The 22058-nt window shown below is 39.7% G+C and overlaps 2 protein-coding genes and 1 pseudogene across 3 annotated transcripts; 2 read left to right on the plus strand and 1 right to left on the minus strand.

Moving 5' to 3' along the window:
* Positions 1–819: 819 nt before the first annotated feature.
* LOC139949760 (proteasome inhibitor PI31 subunit-like) lies at positions 820–5881 on the minus strand. The gene is made up of 6 exons (XM_071948294.1): positions 5731–5881; positions 3937–4086; positions 3271–3353; positions 2686–2889; positions 1818–1967; positions 820–1185 (listed from the first exon to the last, which is right to left on the minus strand). The coding sequence occupies exons 1-6, from the start codon at positions 5872–5874 to the stop codon at positions 1035–1037; spliced, it is 882 nt and encodes a 293-aa protein (XP_071804395.1). The 5' UTR covers positions 5875–5881; the 3' UTR covers positions 820–1034.
* Positions 5882–6278: 397 nt separating this feature from the next.
* Positions 6279–18873, plus strand: LOC139950175 (uncharacterized). 2 transcript variants are annotated; one of them, XM_071948811.1, is made up of 4 exons: positions 6279–6401; positions 8609–10454; positions 11074–11196; positions 12300–18873. In XM_071948811.1, the coding sequence occupies exons 2-3, from the start codon at positions 9052–9054 to the stop codon at positions 11180–11182; spliced, it is 1512 nt and encodes a 503-aa protein (XP_071804912.1). In that variant the 5' UTR covers positions 6279–6401; positions 8609–9051; the 3' UTR covers positions 11183–11196; positions 12300–18873. The 2 variants fall into 2 exon arrangements, with proteins under 2 accessions (XP_071804912.1, XP_071804913.1); XM_071948812.1 differs by lacking the exon at positions 11074–11196.
* Positions 18874–20084: 1211 nt separating this feature from the next.
* Positions 20085–20805, plus strand: LOC139950047 (CD209 antigen-like; annotated as a pseudogene).
* Positions 20806–22058: the final 1253 nt, after the last annotated feature.

Raw genomic sequence — 22058 nt, forward strand, 5'->3', positions numbered from 1 at the left:
TTCACGAATTTGATTACGAGAACTCAAGCTTAGAATTTGAGGTCTCAAAATCAAGCATCTGAAAGCACACAACTTCGTGTGACCCGGGTTTCTTTTTCTTTCATAGTTATCTCGCAAGTACGACGACCAATCAAGCTCAAATTTTCACAGGTTTGTTATTTTATGCATATTATGTTGAGATACACCAAGTGAGAAGATTGATCTTTGACAATTATTAATAGTGTCCACTGTCTTTAAAGCCATGGGACACTTTCGCTAAACAGTATTGTCCAAGGCCCACACTTCGTGTGTAACAACTAATATATAAAATAACAAAACCTGTGAAAATCTGGGCTCAATCGGTCATCGGAGTCGGGAGAAAATATTGGGAAAACCCACCCTTGTTTCTGCATGTTTCGTCGCATCATGACATGTGTTTAAAATAAATCTGTAATTCTCGATATCGAGAATTGATAATATTGTTTTTATGTTTTCTCAAAAAGTAAAGCATTTCATGGAATAATTTTTCAAGAGAAGTCTTTCACCATTACCTTCTGCAAAACCTGTAAGTTATTTGTAAATCTGTGAAATGGCTTTAAAAGGCAAAAGTTATTATTTACATTCAATTCTGAATTGACAAAAAATAATACTAATATAATATTTTTACATTTTTAATGTCTTTAAAAAATACTGATACACCCTATGTTCCCACATCTCTATGTTCTGATATTCTTGGTATACTTTCCAATTCTTAACCTCGTCCCCAACCCCAACCCTAACTATTAAATCACAGGTTTTTATTTCAGAACATAGGGTTGTCTCGTCAGAACATAAAGGTGACAGAACATGGGGGTAACCGTGTTGGATAATAGAGCAGTCACCATGTGTACTTCACACCCCCTTGCTTATTGTTAAGCAGTGCTATGAAACTGGGCCCTAGTCTTTAAGTGGGGTAATCTTCAAATTTTCTGAAGCAGCACTTTAAAGGAAGAAGAAGATACCTAGGGCATGCGCACAGAAATTACTCTATTCAACAATTCTTGATATTCACAGATCTACATAAACATATCATCAAACCCTGGAGGACGTTCATTATCTGGGTCAGGTTCACCTCGATATCTTCCTTGTGGATCGGGATTGGGAACCCTTCCATCTGGATCAAGAGGACCGATCGGGTCAAACCTCGCACCAGGAGGTACTGCTCCTCTGCAGAGAAAATAAGAAAATCAGAAAACGTATTGACTAGAATCTTAAGATAAAGTCCGGTTCATACTTCCTACTAATGCGATACAAATGTTGATATCACAAATTCGCAACAAATAATTTGCAGCAGTTGAGTTGTGCTCAACTCTCTTGCGAGTATCGCAGCGAAAACAGAGTTGTTACGTCAATTCACATCAAATTTGCACCGCATTTGCATTCGGAGGAATGAGAAACAGGCTTAAGACTTGATGATGTTGGAAAATAATTAAGCCGTGTTCCCATTTGGACCATTTGATGTTGAAGAACTGCAACTTTTCTGTAAACCCAAGTGGGGATGCATGGTAAACTGAGAAGTGACAGCGGTACAAATTTTCTGCTAAACAACATTAAGATGGGCCCAATTCCATAAAGCTGTTTAAGCATAAAAATTTGCTAAGCACCTACAAATCTTGCTTAACGAAAATTGGTTACCAGCAAAAATTCCATAAGGTTTACATTACTGCAACCGGTGCCCCACTAACTTTTTGCTTAGTAAAGAAATTTGCTAAGTAATGTTTTCTGCTTAACAGCTTTATGAACGCTGGCCCTTCGACAGTGACTGGGTTGTGCTAAGCAGATGTTTCATATTTACTTACCTGGGTAATCTTCCTCCAGGCATGCCAAGACCTCCACCATACCCTCCTGGAAAACCTTGTCTTCGTGGATCCATTAGCATTCCAGGGGGAGCACCACTGAATGGATCCAAGTCACCCTCACCAACGACAAAGGGATTGGAGGGTTGTCCCCTGGAAAGAGAATGGCAGTTATAGTGCAAACTGGTCAAGTCTGAAGATTTTCATGGTTTATCAAGAATACTTAAATTGGTATACCAATACTGTTAAATATGTTGACATTGTTTTACTCATTTCTCGAAAACTACAGCACCTCAGCAAGTAATATTTTTAGGGAAGCTTTCTTCCATCATTATCTTCAAACCTCAGAAGTTCAATGTAAATCTGTGGACATTGTGTTTTATGTCCTACAAAGTACCCAATCCTTTTAACCCCTTCATGCAACTTTTATTTCAGGGATAGTATATTATATATAACTTGTTTCTTTGCAAATTGGGACCCCCCAAAACAGGTCACAAAAGCACCCTTAAGTAAAGTGTCCTGTTTCCCTTTCTTAAACTTTGTGGCCTGGCCTGTGATGAGATTTGAAACTGGTGGTCGCTAGTGACCAGTAGGTGCGTGAACTGGGCGCTAGTGACCAGTACATGTAGGTGCGTGTGAAAGATTTAATTTACAAACCACTCCACTCATGTACGTCTGTACTTTTTATGAGTCCTGTAAACAGAATTCAGAGGGCTCAAGTAAGTCCCGAGTGTACAGTGCTTTAAAAACATTTGTGTTAGGGTAAAACCAAATGAATATTCTTTATCCCCAATGCTTAAATACATAAAATCAAAGAAAAATGTGTAGGGACCTTTGTTCTGTTGTGTAAAGATAGATTTATTTTACATACCAATCTGGTCGTGTATCTCTGTAAGGCTGTCTGCTGGGCATTCTGAGGGGGTCTGTCCCCTCCTCCCTACCCCTTGGGTTTTCCTGCCGCCTCGTGTCTCTTAGGGTTTGTCCAGATGATGTACTTGATGATGGGACGTCTTTTAGTTTGTCTGTCAGGTCTGTTTTGAATTGTTGCTGAAGCTTGTTTAGGTTTTGAAACATCCTTGGGGATAAAATGATTGAAAAATTTAACATTTTAATGTTCAAAGACAACTAATTCCTATATCAACAGGCCGATACTTCACGGAGGCAATGAAAGCAATTGCCTCTGTTGCCCCTGGTCATTGCGTTGGTGCCCCTTAAAGAGTGCCGTCCTTAGAGAGTTGCCCTTTACCTAGATGAAAATGCGTTGGTGCCTTGCCTCTTCAAAAGGGAAGCATCAAGCCTGTATCAAAGATGGAATCTTGCGAACTATAAATCAGTTTTGTTGTTGTAAGCAAAGAAAAGTACCATCAAAGGGTACCTAGTGTACACAAACTTTAAGTGACACAGTCTTTCTGACTTGCTTTTTCACAGAGTTTGTAACTTCCCAGACAACGATTACCTGTGAAAGTTTCCAAGATGGTCCACGTTCACGTAGTCTGAGGTCTCCAAAGATAGATCTGATAGCTTCTCATCTCGTTCTCTCTATCCAAGAAATTCAACATAATATGGGTTATTAGAATCTTCAGTTACAAATTCCAAAATTTATTTTTAAGTGATGTTTGAAGCTTTGCATGGTGTGGTAAACATATGGGTGCGTTCGATTAGCTTCCCCGGGTTGACTCATGTCTGCCCCGGTACGTTTGGATAGCTTTGATGTCATTCGAGGGGCTCACCCGAGGTCAGCCCAAAGTGCCCTGCTTGTGGACCTGCTGTCGATTTCACCAAACTCTTCCTAACTTAGGAATCCTAAGGTAGGACGGGTTGCTCGTCCTGACTCGAGTTAGGATTAGTCCTAGCGTTTCGTAAAATCGGCTGCAGGTCACTTGGGACTGCCTCCAGGTGCATGCGTCACCACGTGAGGGCGAGTGTGATCGTTCGCTTAGCTCTTGTCACTGGCTCACCCAAACCAGCACCGCAGGTTGACACAGGGAAGCTAATCAAACCAACCAAAATAAATGGGAAACTTGTACTATTTATAGAAACTTCTTATTTGTCACAAACAGTTTTCTACACTTAACAGAAATGCTATACATTGAATTATTTTTACAAAATTAAATTATTTTACCAGAACATGAACCAGCAGTGTATCATCAATCCTGACCACCTTTAGCAGGTAACCATCTTCACCCTCAGTAGGCTGATACCTCAATGCATAAGAGTCACTGGTCCCCTCGCACCAACCATCTGGAAGAAGTTCACTCTTCTGTCCAGTGGGCTGCAAACAAAAATGAATTAAACTTCATTATTACAAAAAACATGGACAGGGCTCGCAAATATTAACACTGTGACAGACCCAACCAAGGCCAGTGGTTGTAGCATCAGAACAACAAACTCATGTTGTATGGCAGTCTTCTGTTTTTTGGGTAAAATGCTGACTTTCAGTCTCATAAAAATCTGTCATGCTGTTCAGTATCGCTGATACATGCCAGCATTTAAATATGTATTTAAGTAGACGTCAAATTTGCATTGAGGGGAAAACCATCTATTTTATCGTTGCGGTTCCCGCTGCTATTGCTTGGGATTAAAACTGCCTCTAGCCAACTGGCTAGCTCAGTGATCTCAAGGACTAAACTAGGTAGTGATGAAACATTTACTTTTGAAGGCAAGCAACTCCTCCTGCGCTACGTCTACAAGCACAGAAATTTGGCACTTGCAGTTGCACAAGCATGACAAGCAGAGAATGGTGATCAGAATTTAGCAGTCAGGGCCTAACTAAATGCAATACATAAGGTGTTAATAATTAACAATATAAGCAGAAACTACTGCTTGACACGTTTCTTTGCTGTAGTGTTTTAGGGCCTACTCTGCCTTGAAACTAAGAAACACATGAAAAATAGGCTCGACAATTTGAACAACTCAACCATTTGGACAACTCAACGTTTCACACGATGACCAGACTTTGCGACAACACGACGGGTTGGTCAAGACAAGTCAACGGTTTACGGTCAACCTCCATTTCGGTGAATCAGAAGGCGCCGTAGTTATTTTAGTAAAAAAAAGAAAACTTATGGCTTGACCCGGGGAAATCCCTATGATAATTAAAAGATTTACTTTTATTTTATTTAACTAAATTTACATTTACTAAGCCTGCCATTTAATTGGAATCGCTCAAAACATATCATTGCTGAAGTCGAATTGCCTGACAGTTCAAAAAAACGTCCGTCGAGTTGTCGGAACGGTCGAGTTGTCTCAACCGGCGAGTTGTCCGACGGACAGAGTGTATTGATCACGACTTTGCTTCATGACACAATAATGGATACTACATGTGTACACTCACAGTGCATGCTGCCATCAGGCACACGTCACTCAGAGCTGTAGCTCCGCCCGCACGGGTTCAAAACTCAACTTCGGAAAATTTGTGACCATTTTAGGTAAGTTTTTGTCCTTCTTCAAAATATTTCCTCAATGGTGTTTTGAGGGTAATGAATTTGAAAGGATAGACATTGAGGATCAAGCTTGTACCCTTCAACTTGTTAGAATTTGTGTCATGATTTTTGAGAGTGGTAAAAATGGGGCAAATCTGGTGACTGTCACTGGCTGTCGAAATTGTACGTGTTGATTGTCATTTGTCGCTCGAGAGAAGACGTATTCATAACCCTCTGGCCTTGCGAATACGATCGCAACGAAGGAAGGAAGTATGAACTGGGATTAGTTTTTTTTTAAGTCCATACATCATGCGAATCATTCATCATGTATAGTAAAAAATTAGTGGGGCACCAGCAGTTGCAACAACGCCCCCCCCCCCCCCCGCCCAGCCCCGGCCCGCCCCCCTTGTTGCCGCGCCAGTGCAGTTGCCTGTCTCATCACATCAGCAGTGTAACCACACATTCTGTTCGCTTTCTTAAGTACAGCAGCTCACCGATTCTTCTGTTCCAACACACTTAAACCCACTGTGAACCATATTCCAGTGTAAACAACAGACAAGAGCATCATACTGAGATCGGATTTGGTATTTTACACTAGCGTAAAGAAGCTCCATTCCAGGGCTGCCGGAGGCCGCCATGTTGGTTTGAGCGATCGACTGAAAAAAAAGAGAGGCTGCATAACATTTCAGAATTTGGGTCAAGAACCGCTAATAACCGTCACAATCTTCAGACTTGCACTTGGCACCCAAGGCAGTAAGCACAAAAACTAACACAGAATAGTATTGCTTGGCAGGAAGAGGTTACCAGACAAACTTTAAAAAGTGTGTATTGTTGTAGCTGGTGCCTGACTCCAAATTTGCTTAGTGAAGAAATTTGCTTTATGAAATTGGTCACTCACCCGCCCACAGGCATAAAGAACCTATGTGTCTGTCTGTGCACCCGCCACTAAACATACACTACAGGTATTGACGGTTGTTGACGAACGTGTTATTTACGGCAATGGTGTGAACGAAATTCATTCCTGTACACACATTTTGTGCAAATAAACTGCACAGCCAGACTGGTGCATTTTTTTTGAAGACGTTTTATTTTGTTGGAAGATTCATGCTGCTCAAAGAATTTGAGAATTTTCATTGGCTCAACTCTTCCGAAGCAATTGTTCATCGTAAGTACAACTTGTAGGATTCATTCGCTAACAATTAATTAAACTTATAAGCTATTTTCTATTGTCAGTGTTTTGCAAACATGGGACGCCATTGCTCATTGCTCATTCAATTTCAATGGTTTTTATTATGGCGCGCAGCGCGCGCTGAAGGGCCGAGTGAAAAAGATGGCAAAAATAGCAAATTGTATGCGAATCCGAGGTCTGTAACACTCGATGCTTAAACTGGTATGATTTTGGGATAAGTAGAACTAGAAGTTGGAGAAAAACATAAAACAAATCACAAAGATAACAAATGTTAAATCACTGTCGGTTGAACTTACAAATACAACTATTATTTATTAAAATTAAGTTAGGCCTAGTTAGTATAATAATGTAATAATTATATTATAGGCCTAATTAAAAATCAATTAGAATTAGAATTAGGATTCAATTAAAAATATGTCAATAATTAAAGCCATTGCACACTTTCTGTAAACAGTATTGTCCAAAGGCCCACACTTCGTGTATCATGACTTATAATTTATAAAATAACAAACCTGTGAAAATTTATGCTCAATCGGTCATCGGAGTCTGGAGAAACTAACGGGAAAACCTACCTATATTTCCGCACGTTTCGCCATGTAATGACGTGTTTAAAAATAAAATAAATCTGTAATTCTCGATATCGAGAATTGATAACTGTTTTAATGTTTTCTCAAAAAGTAAAGCATTTCATGGAATAATATTTGAAGAGAAGTCTTTCACCATCTGTAAACCCTATAAATTATTTGTAAATCTGTGAACTTTTATTTGTTTTCTGTACCGAAAGTGTATAATGGCTTTAATAGGGCCAGGGGAGATAAGCTAGTATTTTTTTGCAAAAAAAAAGTAAACAAGTTCAATTGTAGGAACGCAGGGCAACAATTCGAGCCAACAATTCAATCAATCAATTCCAAAGCGTCCCGCGTCCTGCCACCACTTTTTCATTCGTCATTAAATAAAATCTCATTCTGATTTACTCAAATGATAGTGTTCCTTTATTGTAAAAATGTCAGAGTGGTAAAGTGGTTGCTGGATTGAAGATACAGAAAGTTTTTGAGAACTATTTAGGGCATTGCCATTAGCTTTTTTAGGTGGCTTTGGCAAAGGGCAAGTACTCCTAGAGGGAATGAACCTGTCACCTGAATGAATGCATTATTATGAAGTGCAGTCCGTTTAAATACAAAAAAAAAATCATGCTGATGCATACAAAATAACAACAATTTGTGGAGATGATTAAATTCTAGGCTAGGCATTCATTTTAAAAGGGTTTACATTTAAATTTAACTTGTTTTAGGCCTAAAGATGGGCCCCAAGTAAAGTTTTAGATTTTAATTAACAATTGATGTAAATCTGTTGTAACGTTGAGTTTGATAACAATTTGACACCTTGTACAATTTATTATGAGAATGACGGTTTTTGTTTCTGACATCTTTAACTGTCTGTCTCATATAGTTTTTTAACTAAGCTTCCCTCTGGCACATTTTATGAACGTCAAAAGGGAAACGACATTATTCATTTCTGAATGTCTGCGATAGGCAATTAATATTGTCAAAAGTGTTATCACCGAAAATTGGTAATATGCATGATATTAAATCAGAACTTAGGACAATTATTGGCTGCAATGTTAATTTGCCTGGGTCCACATTACACACTTTAGTTACAAAAATGATGGTTTAAATAATCAAACCTGAGATAGGATCTCCTTTTTACCGATTTTAAGCTGTCTTAGCAGCAGTTGCATCCCTGTTGACTGTCAACAGCTATCTGAGACTCCCAGTAAAAGACCGCGAAGAGTAAATGTGTAGCGCCATTTACTCTAATTCATGAACAAAGTTCATGTATACGTCAAGTCGTACACCGCCAATAACTAAGCACAAAATGGCCCAATGTAATATAATAATAATTACTAACGACCATCGCAATCAATCTTTGCGATGAGTACATCGCAAACTCATTGCAAAGTTATTGTAAAATCATTTTCCAAAATCCATCGCTAAGTTGTGTTGGATTTTAGATTTAGCGATCGATTTTGGCATTTGCGATATCGGCCCCTTGCAAGTATACACAATGTAGAAGTATGATAGTTCTGGTAGTAGATACACACATCTGATGTTACCGCAAACCAGATATATTGATACCTCAACATGCAATGCCTCTCATATTGATAGTATTATTGTCTTTTTCAGATTCCATTTCAACTGCAACCATGAGGGGGGAACAGTTCCATTGAAGTTGAGTTTCCTTGACTTACAAGGACAGTTGGTCTCCGATGCACTGAACAACTTCGCTGCAAATCTCAATGGAAGAGATGGATTTCTGTTTGGAAATTGAAGAACATGTACACACCGAGAATTTAACAATCATCCATTAACCTGGAAATCAACTAGAAATTTAATTTTAATTTAAAAGTTTTCAGTGTCGATAGCTTAATACTTCTTGTTAAAGTTTCAGATTATCTAAACTGACGAGTAACTTTTAAGGAAAGAGAACTAGTTGTTTCCAGCTACTTACCAACCAAAAGAACCAGTAATATAAATGCAACATTGGTCACTAGCCTGATGACTTTCTTAGAGGCTTAAATGTAACTTTTTATCAACATCTTACTCTGAGACTTACAAATCCATTTACCATGAATGAAATCGAGTGTGTCGGTCAAGTTTTGGAAATCGGCCAGCTGGACTTTGAAGAATCTACATTTATCTGTGAAATCTGCGATAAACATTGCATTAGCCACATTCATCTCTTGGAACATCAGAAAACTCATATTGTGCATGTCCCTAAACGGAAGACTTATGTTTGCGATATTTGTGGTTTTATTTGCAATCGTAGAGGGCATCTGTCAAAACATAAACGGCTTCATGATAAAAGCCAACCCTATGCATGTACCATGTGCGACAAAGTTTGTCTGAGCAAGCATCACCTTAAGGCACATCAACAGTGCCATGTCACACCGAAAGTGAAGCCGTTTGTTTGTAATATCTGTAACTACGCATGCACCCGAAGAGCCCATCTTGAACGCCATCAGAGACGTCACACTAAGGAGAAACCGTTCACCTGCGAGTGCGGGAAAGCCTTCTCTTGTAAAGGCAATTTCGTCAAACACCAACGCAGTCATTCGGAAGAAAAACCATTCATTTGTGAAATATGCGGCAAAGGTTTCAGTCTCAGCAACTACCTAATGGTGCACAAAAATTTCCATCACACGGACCAAGGCGGATTTTCATCCGGGATCGAGGATAACTTCTTCGTCAAAGCTGAAGATGTCAAACCACAGGAGACTGTTGTTCAAACCCATGACTACCCATTTGTGTGCACCATCTGCGGAGTCTCATTCCTTCACAAGTATTCTCTGATAACTCATCACAAAGTTCATACTGAAAAGGAACAATTTGTTTGTAATATTTGCCAGAAAGAATGCCTGAACCAGATCCATCTCGCTGCACATCAAAAGACTCACAACTACCCGTTCATTTGTACCATCTGTGGATTCGCCTGTAAAAGAATCGGACATCTCACACGACATCAGCGCACCCACACAAAAGAGAAACCGTTCATTTGTAAATTCTGCGCTAAAACATTCGCATGTAAAGGCAACCTGGTCAAGCACCAATCTCGAGTTCATCCAGCGGAAACCCAGGCAGAACTCAACCTTCAAAATTCGCATTCCCATAGAGGGAGTCCACAAAAGCGCCGCCACATCGAAAAAGCGTCATTCGTTTGTGACGCGTGTGGGAGGAGCTTCTACCGCCAACACTATCTAGACTGCCACAAAAAGATTCACGCTGATGAGGTCGGGTTTGAGGGTTTGGAGGAGCAAGGCCAAGAAGAAATCGACGGTCCCAAGATGCCTACGAAAGACAAGCCCCACGTGTGTGACGTTTGCGGATACTCTTGTGGTCTACGAGGCACGATGAAGAGGCATCAGAGGATCCACACCAACGAGAGACCGTTTTCTTGTGAGACGTGCGGTAAAGCTTTCTCCATAAGATGGAACCTCAAGATTCACAAAGAGCGAGTACATGTGGGTGGCAGGTAAATATTACACCTTGTAGCCTAGAGCTGGACCCAATTTCATAGCGCTGCTTAACATTAGCAAATTTACGTGCTTACTGTAGCAGAAAAATTTGCTAAGGTGCAAGCGTATTTCACAGGTAAGCAGAAAAAATGGGTGGCCATATTGCGCGTTAACCATGGATTTGCATTGTGACGTCTTTATGTTCATGCAGTAAGTAAGAGCGGTAAGCACTGGAAGATTAGTTTGCCTTTTTGTTGGCTTACGGTTACTCGCACAGTAAGCTCAAAATCGGGCACCATTAAGAAATGCTATGAAATTGGGCCCAGGCCTCTAAATATAAATCACGGTAGGCCTGATACTTCAACAGACATGACAGAGGCAAAGAAGGTGATTGTCTCCATGATTGCACCTACTCATTGCCTTGGTGCCCTTGAAATGCTTCAGTAGAAATCACCTCATGCAACGGAGAAAATACATTTTGTACCTTAGTGCCCTTGTCCTTCCAAAGCAAAGCATACATGATATACAGGCCTGCTACGACACCACAATTTCCACAATTGCCGTGGTGCCATCCATGTGCTTTTGTTGTGGTGCCCTTTGCTAATTTCCCATAAAAAATGTATATTTTCCTCATAGAGGCGTCCCTTACCAGAAGGAAACTGCTGTGCCCGTTCAATCGGAGAGCGAAGTTCACAGCCTGGTAGAGTTTGTTGCAAGTCTGGCGTCCAATCCGATCTTCATGTAGCTTTGTCCTGCAAGGTGCCTGCTTTATATTCCGAAATCCCTTTGTTCAAACAACCCTTTATTTCAAATGTTCTGATGTTCCAACAACCCTGTCTAACATTCCTACTCCTATGTTCTAACAACCTTTTGTTCCAACAACACTCCTAGGTTCCAATCACTATGTTCAACTAACCCTATGTTCCAATAGCCCTACGTTCCAATAACCCTATGTTCCAGCAACCCTTGTTCTAACAACCCTTGTTCTAACAACCCTTTGTTTCAAATGTTCTGACGTTCCAACAACCCTGTCTAACAACCCTGCTCCTATGTTCTAACAGCCCTTTCTTCCAACAACACCCCTGTGTTCCAATCACTATGTTCAAATAGCCCTATGTTCCAATAGCCCTATGTTCCAGCAACCCTGTTCCAATAACCATACGTGTATGTTCCAACAGCCCTATTAGATGTTCCAACAGCCCAATATGTTCCAACAATCCTGTGTTCCAATAACCCTGTTTCAAAAACCCTGTTCCAATAACACCCTACATGTATATTACAACCGCTATGTTCCAACACCCCTACCTTCCAATAGCCCTTTGGTCCAGCAACCCTATGTTCCAATAACCCTATGTTCCAACACCCCTGTCTTCCAATAGCCCTATGTTCCAATAACCCTACGTGTATGTTCCAACAGCCCCATAGATGTTCCAACAGCCCTATATGATCCAACAGCACTGTGTTCCAACAACCCTGTGTTCCGATAACATTATGTTCCAATAACCATGTGTTCCGATATTAACACTATTCCAATAATCCTTTGTTCCAACACCCCTATGTTCCAACACCCCTATTTGCCAATAACCCTGTTTTCCAATAACCCTATGTTCCAACAACCCTATGTTCAAATTACCCTATGTTCCTTTTCTGCTTAGCAGACAATTGTTACATTGTTAGCAATATTTTCTGCTTTATAAGCTCGTTCAAATTTGGCCCAGACAGCATCGCGAGAGTCATCAAAGAGACGCTATCACTGCAGAAAACATTTAAGAACTTGTCCACAAGTCTATTAAACAAACCAAAGCAGTGATTTAGTTCTCACCTCCTAGGCTAATACAGAATCATCTTCTAAAATTTTGCAGTGAGCTCAACAAATGATCACTCGTCCACATTCTGCCAGACTTGGCTGATCCTCCAGCATGTAAAAGGTGACAGTTTGATACTTTTGTCGCATTGGATGGATTAGGGAGGGACAGCAAGAAGGTATGTTGTTAAAAAGCACGTTTACACCAGATGAATTTCTCAAGAACAGTTGGTTGGCATGATCACCCATGAATTGCTAATTCTGGCGAGCTCCCAGCCATAATGATTTCTTGGGAGAAGAGTCCATCACTAGAGTAGCGTCTGATGCCCTTCTTTATTAATTTGACCTTGATATCATCCACCGAGACTGACGCTGGTCTTAGGCAGTGCCTGAAACATCGACTTCAGCTACAGCTACGGCTAGATTGTGCGCATTTGCCTATTCTACAACACTGGCAGACGTGCTGATTTATTCATAGCTGTAGCCGAAGTCGCTAAATCAGACACGGCCTTACACTATGGGTGCGTTCAATTGGCTTCCGTGGGTCGACCCCGCGGTGCTCACTTGGGTGAGCCCCTGACAAGACCTAATCGAACGATCACACTCGCCCTCTCGTGGTGACAGCATGCACCTCAGGTCTCCCCCAAGTGACCTACTCCACAAGCAGGGCACTGGGGGCTGACCCGAGTGAGCCCTGTCAAAGCTATTCGAACGTACTGGGGCAGACCGGGGTTGACCCAGGGAAGCTAAACGAATGCACCCTATGGTTGATGTAGAGACAGTAAGTCATCAGGGTAGTGTATGAACAAAAGAATAAAGAGCTACATGTAAGCAAGGTAACACTGGCGTTAGTTTTATAGTATATCGAGTGTTCAATTTCCCAAGGAATTACCTGGGTTTTTTCCCAGGCAATTGGATTGGTAAGGTGGAGAAGATTGTTAAATGGAGTCCTTTGTTTATGTCCCTCTGCAAGGCACTTGGCAACAACATGCTGTAAATACAAGTGCATTTCATCTTTTTTTGTTATAAGTTTTTAGTGAGTGTGCTGTGTTGAGAATTAATGAAACAATTTGTTTGTAGGCCTACTATAACCATCATTCTTGTGTAATTTTCTTAAAGTGTTCTTAAAACTGTACATTTTTACACTATCCTTTACATTACATAATCTTATTGAAGCTTCATAGGACAGTATGATAAAAACAAATAGCAGTTTTATGTGTAAAATACGTACAGTTACATACTGTACATTTACATTTATGTACATGTACTATTCATTATTCCACAAGCTTGAGTGGAAAACTCACTTTTCATTATTCCACAAGCTTGAGTGGAAAACTCGTTGTCATAAACCATGCCAGTCTACAATCAGAGGGACGTACGGTACTACCTATAGTCTATACATTTTAAGGGGAAACTTTTTTGAGAATGTTCGCTCATATAATTTGTTGTTTGATAGCTCAACCGTAGTTTTTGTGTAGTGATGCATTTGTTGTACTTACATGTACATGTACATGTACTGCATGTACCTTTCTATATTTAGTAAGCGGTGTACAAACTTTTGCTGAATAGATTTGAAAAATCAAATTGGTAATGTTTGCCTTCAAACTCCCCTGATGACTTCATCACAACTATAAATCTTGGAGCAAGGTCGCACAAGCACCAATGATTAACTAGTGACATATGTACATTGGGCTTGTTCTGCCCAATTTCATAGAGCTGCTAAGCACAAAACTTTGCTTAGCATGAAATTTCTTCCTTGATTAAAATAGGATTTCCAACCAAATTTTCATTTGTTGCACATTGCTTGTTACTGGCACTCAGCTATTGTTTGCTTAAATCCTGAAAATCACATGGAAATTTGGTTGGTAATCCTGTTTTTATCAATGCAAAAATGTCATGCTAAGCAAATTTTTGTGCTTAGCAGCTCTATGAAATCAGGGCCTGGACATATCGCAAAAAAGGGCGGTTATGTCTGCTGCCACCTGCATCTCGAAAGTCTCACACTCATAGAGTTATATATGAGAACTAGAGGGCGCATTGGTGATGCTTCTTGCACAAACGCGACGGGACCGCAAGGAAACACACGCACGCCATTCTGTACGCGTTCTGAAACACACGTTGGAGTTAGTGTTTATTGAACGCTGCGCGATGATGTTTTTTCAACTTACAAAATGGTCGCACAAACACACGCTAAGCAATGTCTGTTTTGTCAACTTAGAAAATGGCCGCCTGCGCGCATGCCGGGTCGCGTATATAGGCCAGTGCGCCCTCTAGTTCTTATATATAACTCTATGCTCCCACTTCACTTAATCCTCTTTGTCCTTAGTAGGACATACATCTTAGTTAGAATGCCATGTATAGTGTTTTAGTTCTTTGTAACTATAGATTTACAATTTGTGCTGCTTGTAAATACGCACGTAAGTTTTTAAAACTCAGACATCAAATCAGTTACCAATGTACGTGTACAAGTGTTTTTCTTTCAATTTATTTTCAAACTTTATTAGTTAAATTTTATTGTGAACAACGATAAATTATTGTAGCCCACACCGTCACTTGCAAGGGGTCTATAACCATTTCGGTTGAACTTGTTGTAATAGACGATGTGACCTATGTTTACATTCAAACCGCCCTCTGTTGACAAAACACTGTATACGTCATGTTTCGCTGGGCAAAAAGACACGTAGTCATGGTAAGATTGCATACACTTTCTAGCTGGCTGCCAAAACACAAAGGTTTTGCCCGGCGGTATGCGCGCGAATCATGTTATGGTTTTTCGTGTGACGTCAGAGGTCACATCGTCTATAGGTTGATCACTGGCCATTGACCAAAACTGTTATTGGTTACAGTCGCAAAAACGCCCACAGATGTCATACACAGAGCTTTCATCTGATTTGAACTTTTAAAGTGAATACTTTTCCATTTTTATTGAATCATGGAGGTAGACATGATGTGTTTTTTTTATCTCCTGCATACATGTATTAAGTATGCATGCAGACATTATTTTTTGCATCGTTCATTTCGTGTTTTGTTGTGTTTTGTGTAGGTAATAAAATATCTACATGTAGTCTGTGTGAAATACACTGTATGTATTTTTGTTCAAACAAACTTTCTTCAAAATATAGCAATTTCATGTATTTCTGCTACACCCAATTGCAGAATTTTCACTGCCAAAATTGTTGTCGTAGCAACTTGTGATTCATCTGTTTAAAGGCACTGGGCACCTTTGGTATTATTGTCAAAGACCAGTATTCTCACTTGGTTTATCCCAACATGCATAAAATAACAAATCTGTGAAAAGTTGGGCTCAGTTGTTCATCGAAATTGCAAGAGAATATTGAAAGAAAAAACACACTTTTTGCACAAATTTGGGTGTCTTCAGATGCCTAAAAACAGCTTCAGGCCTGAATATTAATATTTAAGTGAGCAATTTTACCTCTTTCTCAAAAACTACATTAATCAGAGGGAGCTGTTTCTTAAAATGTTTTATACTATCAACAATTCAGCTCTCCACTGCTTGTTACCAAGTATGTTTTTATGCTTTTAATTATTTCGAGTTTTACCAATAGTGTCCAGTGCCTTTAAGTAAGTGTCACAATATGGAATTTACAAGACATTTAGTATCATGGAGCAATTACAGTTCAAGGTTCTGAAGTTGTACTTTGTGATGAAAGCAAACACACAAAGTAACGAGTCACAGGTCTCAATTGGTGAAAATACTTTGAAATAGAAATTAATAAAATAGGCTTGAATAACGTGAAACTAAGTGTTTAACTGTATTATTGATTTTATCCCTTGTTTTTATTTGTAATCATTGATGACTTTTGTAAATTTCACAAATTATAATTTCATTTATGTAAAATGTTGTGATGTTTAACATACACTTTTACAATATGTAAATAAATGTTTTGCTCAGTTTCCACAGGTAAATTTCGTCAACTTTGAGATGATCGTGGGTTAGGCAGTGGGTTAAAATTCCCCACGAAATTTGTAGGCTTTTTCTTTTTCTTTAGTGGCAATTGGCTCTGTAGTGTGAAAAGGGCTGAAGAAAAGCTCAAAACTTAGGCCTACTTGAAGGTTACATAGTTTACATTATTATTACATGTAAGTATTGTTTAAGGCTTTGCATGGTGTGGAGAAATAAGAAGAAACTATAAATAAATAGTAAACACGCGGGTACAACCATGTGTATATCTCTACTTAGGGTGAGTGTTGGCTCTGAACAGAGCCGGTTTGGTTTCGACGTTTCAAACAGTATACTCTGCTCGTCTTCAGGAGAATGCATTCTCAGAGCCAACACTCGCCCTAAGAGATTTACACATAGATGTACCCGCAAGTTCACTAGTTATTTATAGTTTCTTCTTATTAATACATGTAATGAAAACATACACCAACAATGTGTCCAAATAAGCCATTTGGGTGTGTTAGATTTGAATATTGTGCTTGATCACAAATTACAACTTAAGTTTGAATTCCTCAGAGTATCGAGACATTTGCTATGTCACATGATTAGGGGCAAGCTTTACAAGAGACAATTCTGAATGGATGTACCAGGGTTTGCTCATCTGGAGTTTGCCATGCAAAGGCTTGCTCCGAACCATTTGACATACATGTAGCAACTGTCTCTATAGTCTGAGGAATTCAAATGTAAGCGATACATTGTGACCAGATTGTGACTAAAGCGAGTCACTGTACCAGCATATTCAAATCTAACTCGCAATGTGGCTTATTGAGGCAGCAGCTAACTGGATGTTTGCTCCTGATGGGACAAAGAATTTGGAACAAGTTGTTAAATGTTTGTCACTGTGTTTTATCTCCATCTCAGCATCTCGCTAGCTCTCGACTACTGTGTGGGCCATATTCTCATGTACAGCAAGAGTATAGCTGTGGAAAAAAAAATTAAAGACACTGGACACTATTGGTAATTGTCTAAGACCAGTCTTCTCACTTGGTGTATCTCAACATATGCATTGAAATAACAAACCTGAGAAAATTTGAGCTTAACCGGTCATCAAAGTTGCAAGATAATAATTAAAGAAAAAAACACCCTTGTCACACAAAGTTGTGTGCTTCAGATGCTTGATTTTGAGACCTCAAATTCTAATTCGAAATCAAATTTGTGGAAAATTACTTCATGCTCAAAAACTACGTTACTTCATAGTGAGCCGATTCTCACAATGTTTTATACTATCAACAGTTCCCAATTATGCTGATAATTATTTTGAGTAATTACCAATAGTGTCCACTGCTAAAAACTATCACCACAAAAAACACTTGCCCAAAAGTCTAGCCGGGACATAAGGATTGCTTTTGAAACCCACCGCAGAATACGATGCCAAATTTATATAAATGCCAAGATTGTGAACTATAATTGTATTGAGATACACCTGTATAGAAATAAGGCATTGTTCGTTTTTTTGTGTATTGGAAACGGGTGAGAAATCATTTAATTAGGTATGTATAGGTACATATACATGAAGGTATAAATACCTTTAGCAGGTATAACCATAGAGAAATGTTTGTAAAATAATTGAAATAAGTATGTGTGCTGCCAATGTAATGCTATCAATAGGTGTTTTAAAAGCATAGGTTTTAGGTAGGAATGCAAGTAGATTGTATTGTTTTGTCGTGAGCGGGTTTTCCTGTTTTGGGTTTCTTAGCCATGACATTTAACATTTTAAAACACAGTTCAAAGTCACGCTATGCCAAGCAATATTACATTGTTTAAGTTTTTGTGGTTTTTTTTCTTGGTTTTTTTCTCGACAACCTGAAGTTGCATGCATGGTTGTTAGTAGTTATAAGCCAGTACATAAACCAAAGCATTTCAATTATGGAAAGGGCCAGTTTGGAAAACTCATTTAGAGATCTTGTTTTGAGAACTCGGTTGGTTAAACTCAATCGGAGAACTCATGTTAGAGAACTCGTTTTGATATCGTGTTTGGGAAAACTCATTTTTAGAACTCAATTTGAGAATATATTTGGAAATACTTATCGGGAGAACTTGTTCAGAAAAATGGTTTGGAGAATTCATTATTTGAAGACCCATTCGGAGAATTCTGACATTTTAACATTTAAGCTCAACAATAACGTCTGATATACATGTACAGTAGTCTATAGAATAGATTTCTCAAATCACACGGATCTAATTTGAGATGATCCGTAAACATAACCATCGTGATTTGAACTATGCTTCGTAATTAAAAGTTAATAATTTGTAGTAAACAAGATTAATCCATAGGGGTGGCTTTGAGAATCACATCAAAATCAACAACAAAAAAGAAAACTGAGAAATTGAATTCTTGGAGCTTGTAAATTGTATATTTTTTAACATGTACCAGCAGAGTACACTTCTTTGGTTAGGTGTCCCGTCTCTGAAAATGTCCATCAAATTTGTCAAAAACAAGTAAATTATCCCGAATAATGTTTTCTTAAAGAATAATGGTTCTGTTCAAGAAGAGTTTTTGAAACAATGATAGCCTACTTGCTGTTATAAGAAATATTAATGGTTTTATTATGTGTATACTAATTACAATATTGTTGATAACCTAAGGCATAATTTCAAAGAATGTAAGCAATTGTTTATTTAGCGCATTAGATTGAGAGAATAAAAGAGCTGTGTTCAGATTTCAGCGTAATGAGATTGATTCTGATTCTATTTCTAAAAATGTGGTCATACATAACTTGTACATGACAAATTAGAATAAGTTGTTCAAACTACTTTCAAACCAAAAAATGTCATATGTATCAGCGCTGTAAATGGGCCCATCAAATGGGCATTTTGTGTGCTCACTATTTTAGCAGAAAATGGGCTGCGAGAGGTTGATTCAAAAGAGGGCGCTATCACAAGAAATGTGTACACAGTGTTCGCGCGGGTGGAGAGTAGAGAGGGGGGTGTATGACCTCCTGCTCAAGCCACAATCCCATGAGAGTCCTATTATTATATCGGTGCGTATAGTTCGTACATACTACGCCGTTATGGGGTTAGCCTTGACTCAAGGCTGTTGGCGTAGTGTGCCCCGGCGCGGCACGATTCGGGCAGTCTGCGCTGGCGGAATTCAGTGATGGGGACTGGGATTTTGCAGGTCGCGGCTGGCTGTAGCACCTTGATCAATGCTATTATGGGGTCTAGGTGGGGTTTCCTGTGTTATGATTGATCTGAAGTGATGTAGTGTTAGGTTGCCCTCCCGACCGCATTTTCCCCCAATTCTCTTGATTTTTTCCAACCTTGATTTCTTGTTGCAATCGTGTTTAAAATTAGCTTGACCTAGCAGCCCGGAGAGCAGAGTGGATAATTAGCTACACAATACTTCAAGGACGTCTTCTTGGCCGATTTGTGGTGAAGACTCAAATTTCGTGCACGCTCTTTCTTCCCTCCATTGTTACTGGGCCCGTCTTTTTTCGCCATGGTAACTAATTAAAATTGTCATCCAAAGCAAGTTGCGTATAGGTTTAGTTAATAGCAATATTTAAACCGACGACACACCAAATATTCCTCACTGAGCTTGCTGACCCAAATCGAACCTCATGCCATCTGCACCAGAGACTGTGCCTGAGTTCTACCAATTGAGCTTGAAATCATCTTGGAAACTTAAACGTTTTCTTCAAGACATCGAAGTGCATAAGCCAACGGCACGCTGGATATTCCTCACTAAGCTTTCTGGGAAACCTCGATCGCATCAGAGCCGACCTGAATTCTATCCTTTGGTGTTTTCATAAAACGCTGATAAAACAATAACAAGCGAGAAATAACAGATAAAGAGATTTGTTTAAACTTTACAAGATTTAGAAACAATATTGAAGTGGTTGTGTGCTGACTTTTTAGCCACTGGATAGCTCTCTTGAAATAATGGGAGGATTTTGTTTGCCTTCTGTTTTGTTGATTCTCTTCACTATTGGTATGAGTTCTGCTCATTCGTGTAAGCCTCATCAGATGGTGTGTCCATTCGGCTGGGAGTCATGGGGCGGCTCTTGCTATAAACGTCTTGAAGAACGAATGACGTGGCATGAGGGGAGATTGAAATGTCAAGAGATGGGAGTGAAGATGGTTGCGCCTTGTTCGTCAATGGAAAATAACTACATAGATAAATCCATTGGTCATAGTATGTGGATTAATTGCAATGATTTAGAGATTGAAGGGCAGTGGGACTGCGCTTCAGACAACGGCGGGTATAAGAACTGGAATCCGCCGTTTGAGCCAAACGGCCGCACTTGGGAAAACTGTGCTGAGCTTGTACCCTCATGGAGCGGAAAATGGAATGATGCTCCATGCTCAAAACAACTTCAAGTTATCTGCAAAGGCGAGGAAGTCAAGTTAAAACAATGGCGCCTGCTTGCGTCGTGTCTGACCGGCCACACCTTACGAGAGATACCGACCAGCAACGTCCGTGCCTGCGCCACGGTGTGCCACTACGACCCCATGTCGCTCCTTCAACGTGCAGCATTTTGGGACAGGGGAGCGAATTTGCCAACTCAACAATAGCACCCGCTACGAGGCCGACCACACCCAGTTTGTGAAGACCAAGAAACATTTCACGTGTATTTACGGAGAGGGAGAGTACCTTGAGTAAAAAAAAAAGTACATAGAAATGACGCTCAAGTGCCAGAAGCAACAGCCGGTTGTGGACATTTTTACTCCAAAGATTCACCAGCCCAAAGTTGGATTTTTTTTCGGAATTTTGATTTAAATATTGTTGTCTTTCTGTTTTAGGCAGAGTAGTTTAAATTTACATTAGAAACGTTGAGCGAAAAACAAACAAATCTTTCATATTTTTCGCAGACCTGAAAACCAAGAACATATTTTTAGTCTCTCATTTACAAATGAGCCAAAGGGACTTGTGACGAAATCTCCGAGAGGCAATGCCGAGAGGACTTGTGACACGGAATGTGTGAGGGGACAATTTTACTTGAAATCTAAAACTATTTTCTCTTGATGTTTGGGGACGAGGTGAACAGAGATAATAATGTAAGCAAATTGTTCTGTGTTAGTTACAGTTTGCCAAATATTAAAAAAATAAGAGCTTAACTGAAACAGGAACCTCTTTTGACGTTGATCTAAAGACAATGAAATCAATAAATTCATCTCGGGTTGTTTGTCGCTTTAAATCTTTTCTATCTACCCATCCTTCACTCGCCTCATTAGCTCTAGCTCATTGCATCTCATTTGCATGTCATCAAAGGAGGACATCTGAAACCCTCTTTATCCATCTCCTTTTGGTCTTGGGCCAGCCGTCGAAATTTCACCCATCTTAACTTTTATGCCTCAAAGTTAGTATCTATGTTTGACCGTCTTAATAATGTATATTCATATTTACCAGCTCTACGGATGTGGTTATCCGCCGGAATAATAATATTATTGTTCTCCAGGAGGACAATATTGTCCTAATTGTCCGGCAAAAGAGGGCGCTATCAGAAAAAAAAATGGTACGCTGTTATTGGGGGGGGGGGGGGGGTCGAATCTCCTGCGATACCAGCTCTCTATTCCGCCATCCCCGCCTGAAGTATATGATGACCGTGCATGATCCAGTAATTAAGCACAAGATTTCTATTATAATATTTTCTTGCACCATGGTCCATGGTATAACCACGGAGGAACCAATATTGTGTGTTCCAAAGGGGGTACCCAATATATCCCGTTTGAGACCTCGAGAAACCCACACAGCGCAATCACTGGGGTCAAAGGAAGCCTAGAATGGTCACAGGCACTGGTCTTACACGCCCAATGATTTCATTGGATAAACGTGCCGTGACGTAAGTTTTCCCTGTGTTATGATTGGTCTGAAGTGTAAAGTGTCAAGGAAGACCTAGCATTGGCTTCTGAAAC

The sequence above is a fragment of the Asterias amurensis genome, chromosome 17 (genome assembly GCF_032118995.1).
Source record: "Asterias amurensis chromosome 17, ASM3211899v1".
Lineage (NCBI taxonomy): Eukaryota > Metazoa > Echinodermata > Asteroidea > Forcipulatida > Asteriidae > Asterias > Asterias amurensis.

Excerpts from the sequence above, each read along its gene's own strand:
- LOC139950175 (XM_071948811.1), top strand. The coding sequence starts at position 9,052 with ATGAATGAAATCGAGTGTGTCGGTCAAGTTTTGGAAATCGGCCAGCTG. Across the intron at positions 10,455-11,073 it reads CGAGTACATGTGGGTGGCAG|AGGCGTCCCTTACCAGAAGG; the intron begins GTAAATATTACA and ends TTTTCCTCATAG.
- LOC139949760 (XM_071948294.1), bottom strand. The coding sequence starts at position 5,874 with ATGGCGGCCTCCGGCAGCCCTGGAATGGAGCTTCTTTACGCTAGTGTA. Across the intron at positions 3,354-3,936 it reads CACTGCTGGTTCATGTTCTG|AGAGAACGAGATGAGAAGCT; the intron begins GTAAAATAATTT and ends TTTCTTGGATAG. Across the intron at positions 1,968-2,685 it reads AGAGATACACGACCAGATTG|GGGACAACCCTCCAATCCCT; the intron begins GTATGTAAAATA and ends TTCTCTTTCCAG.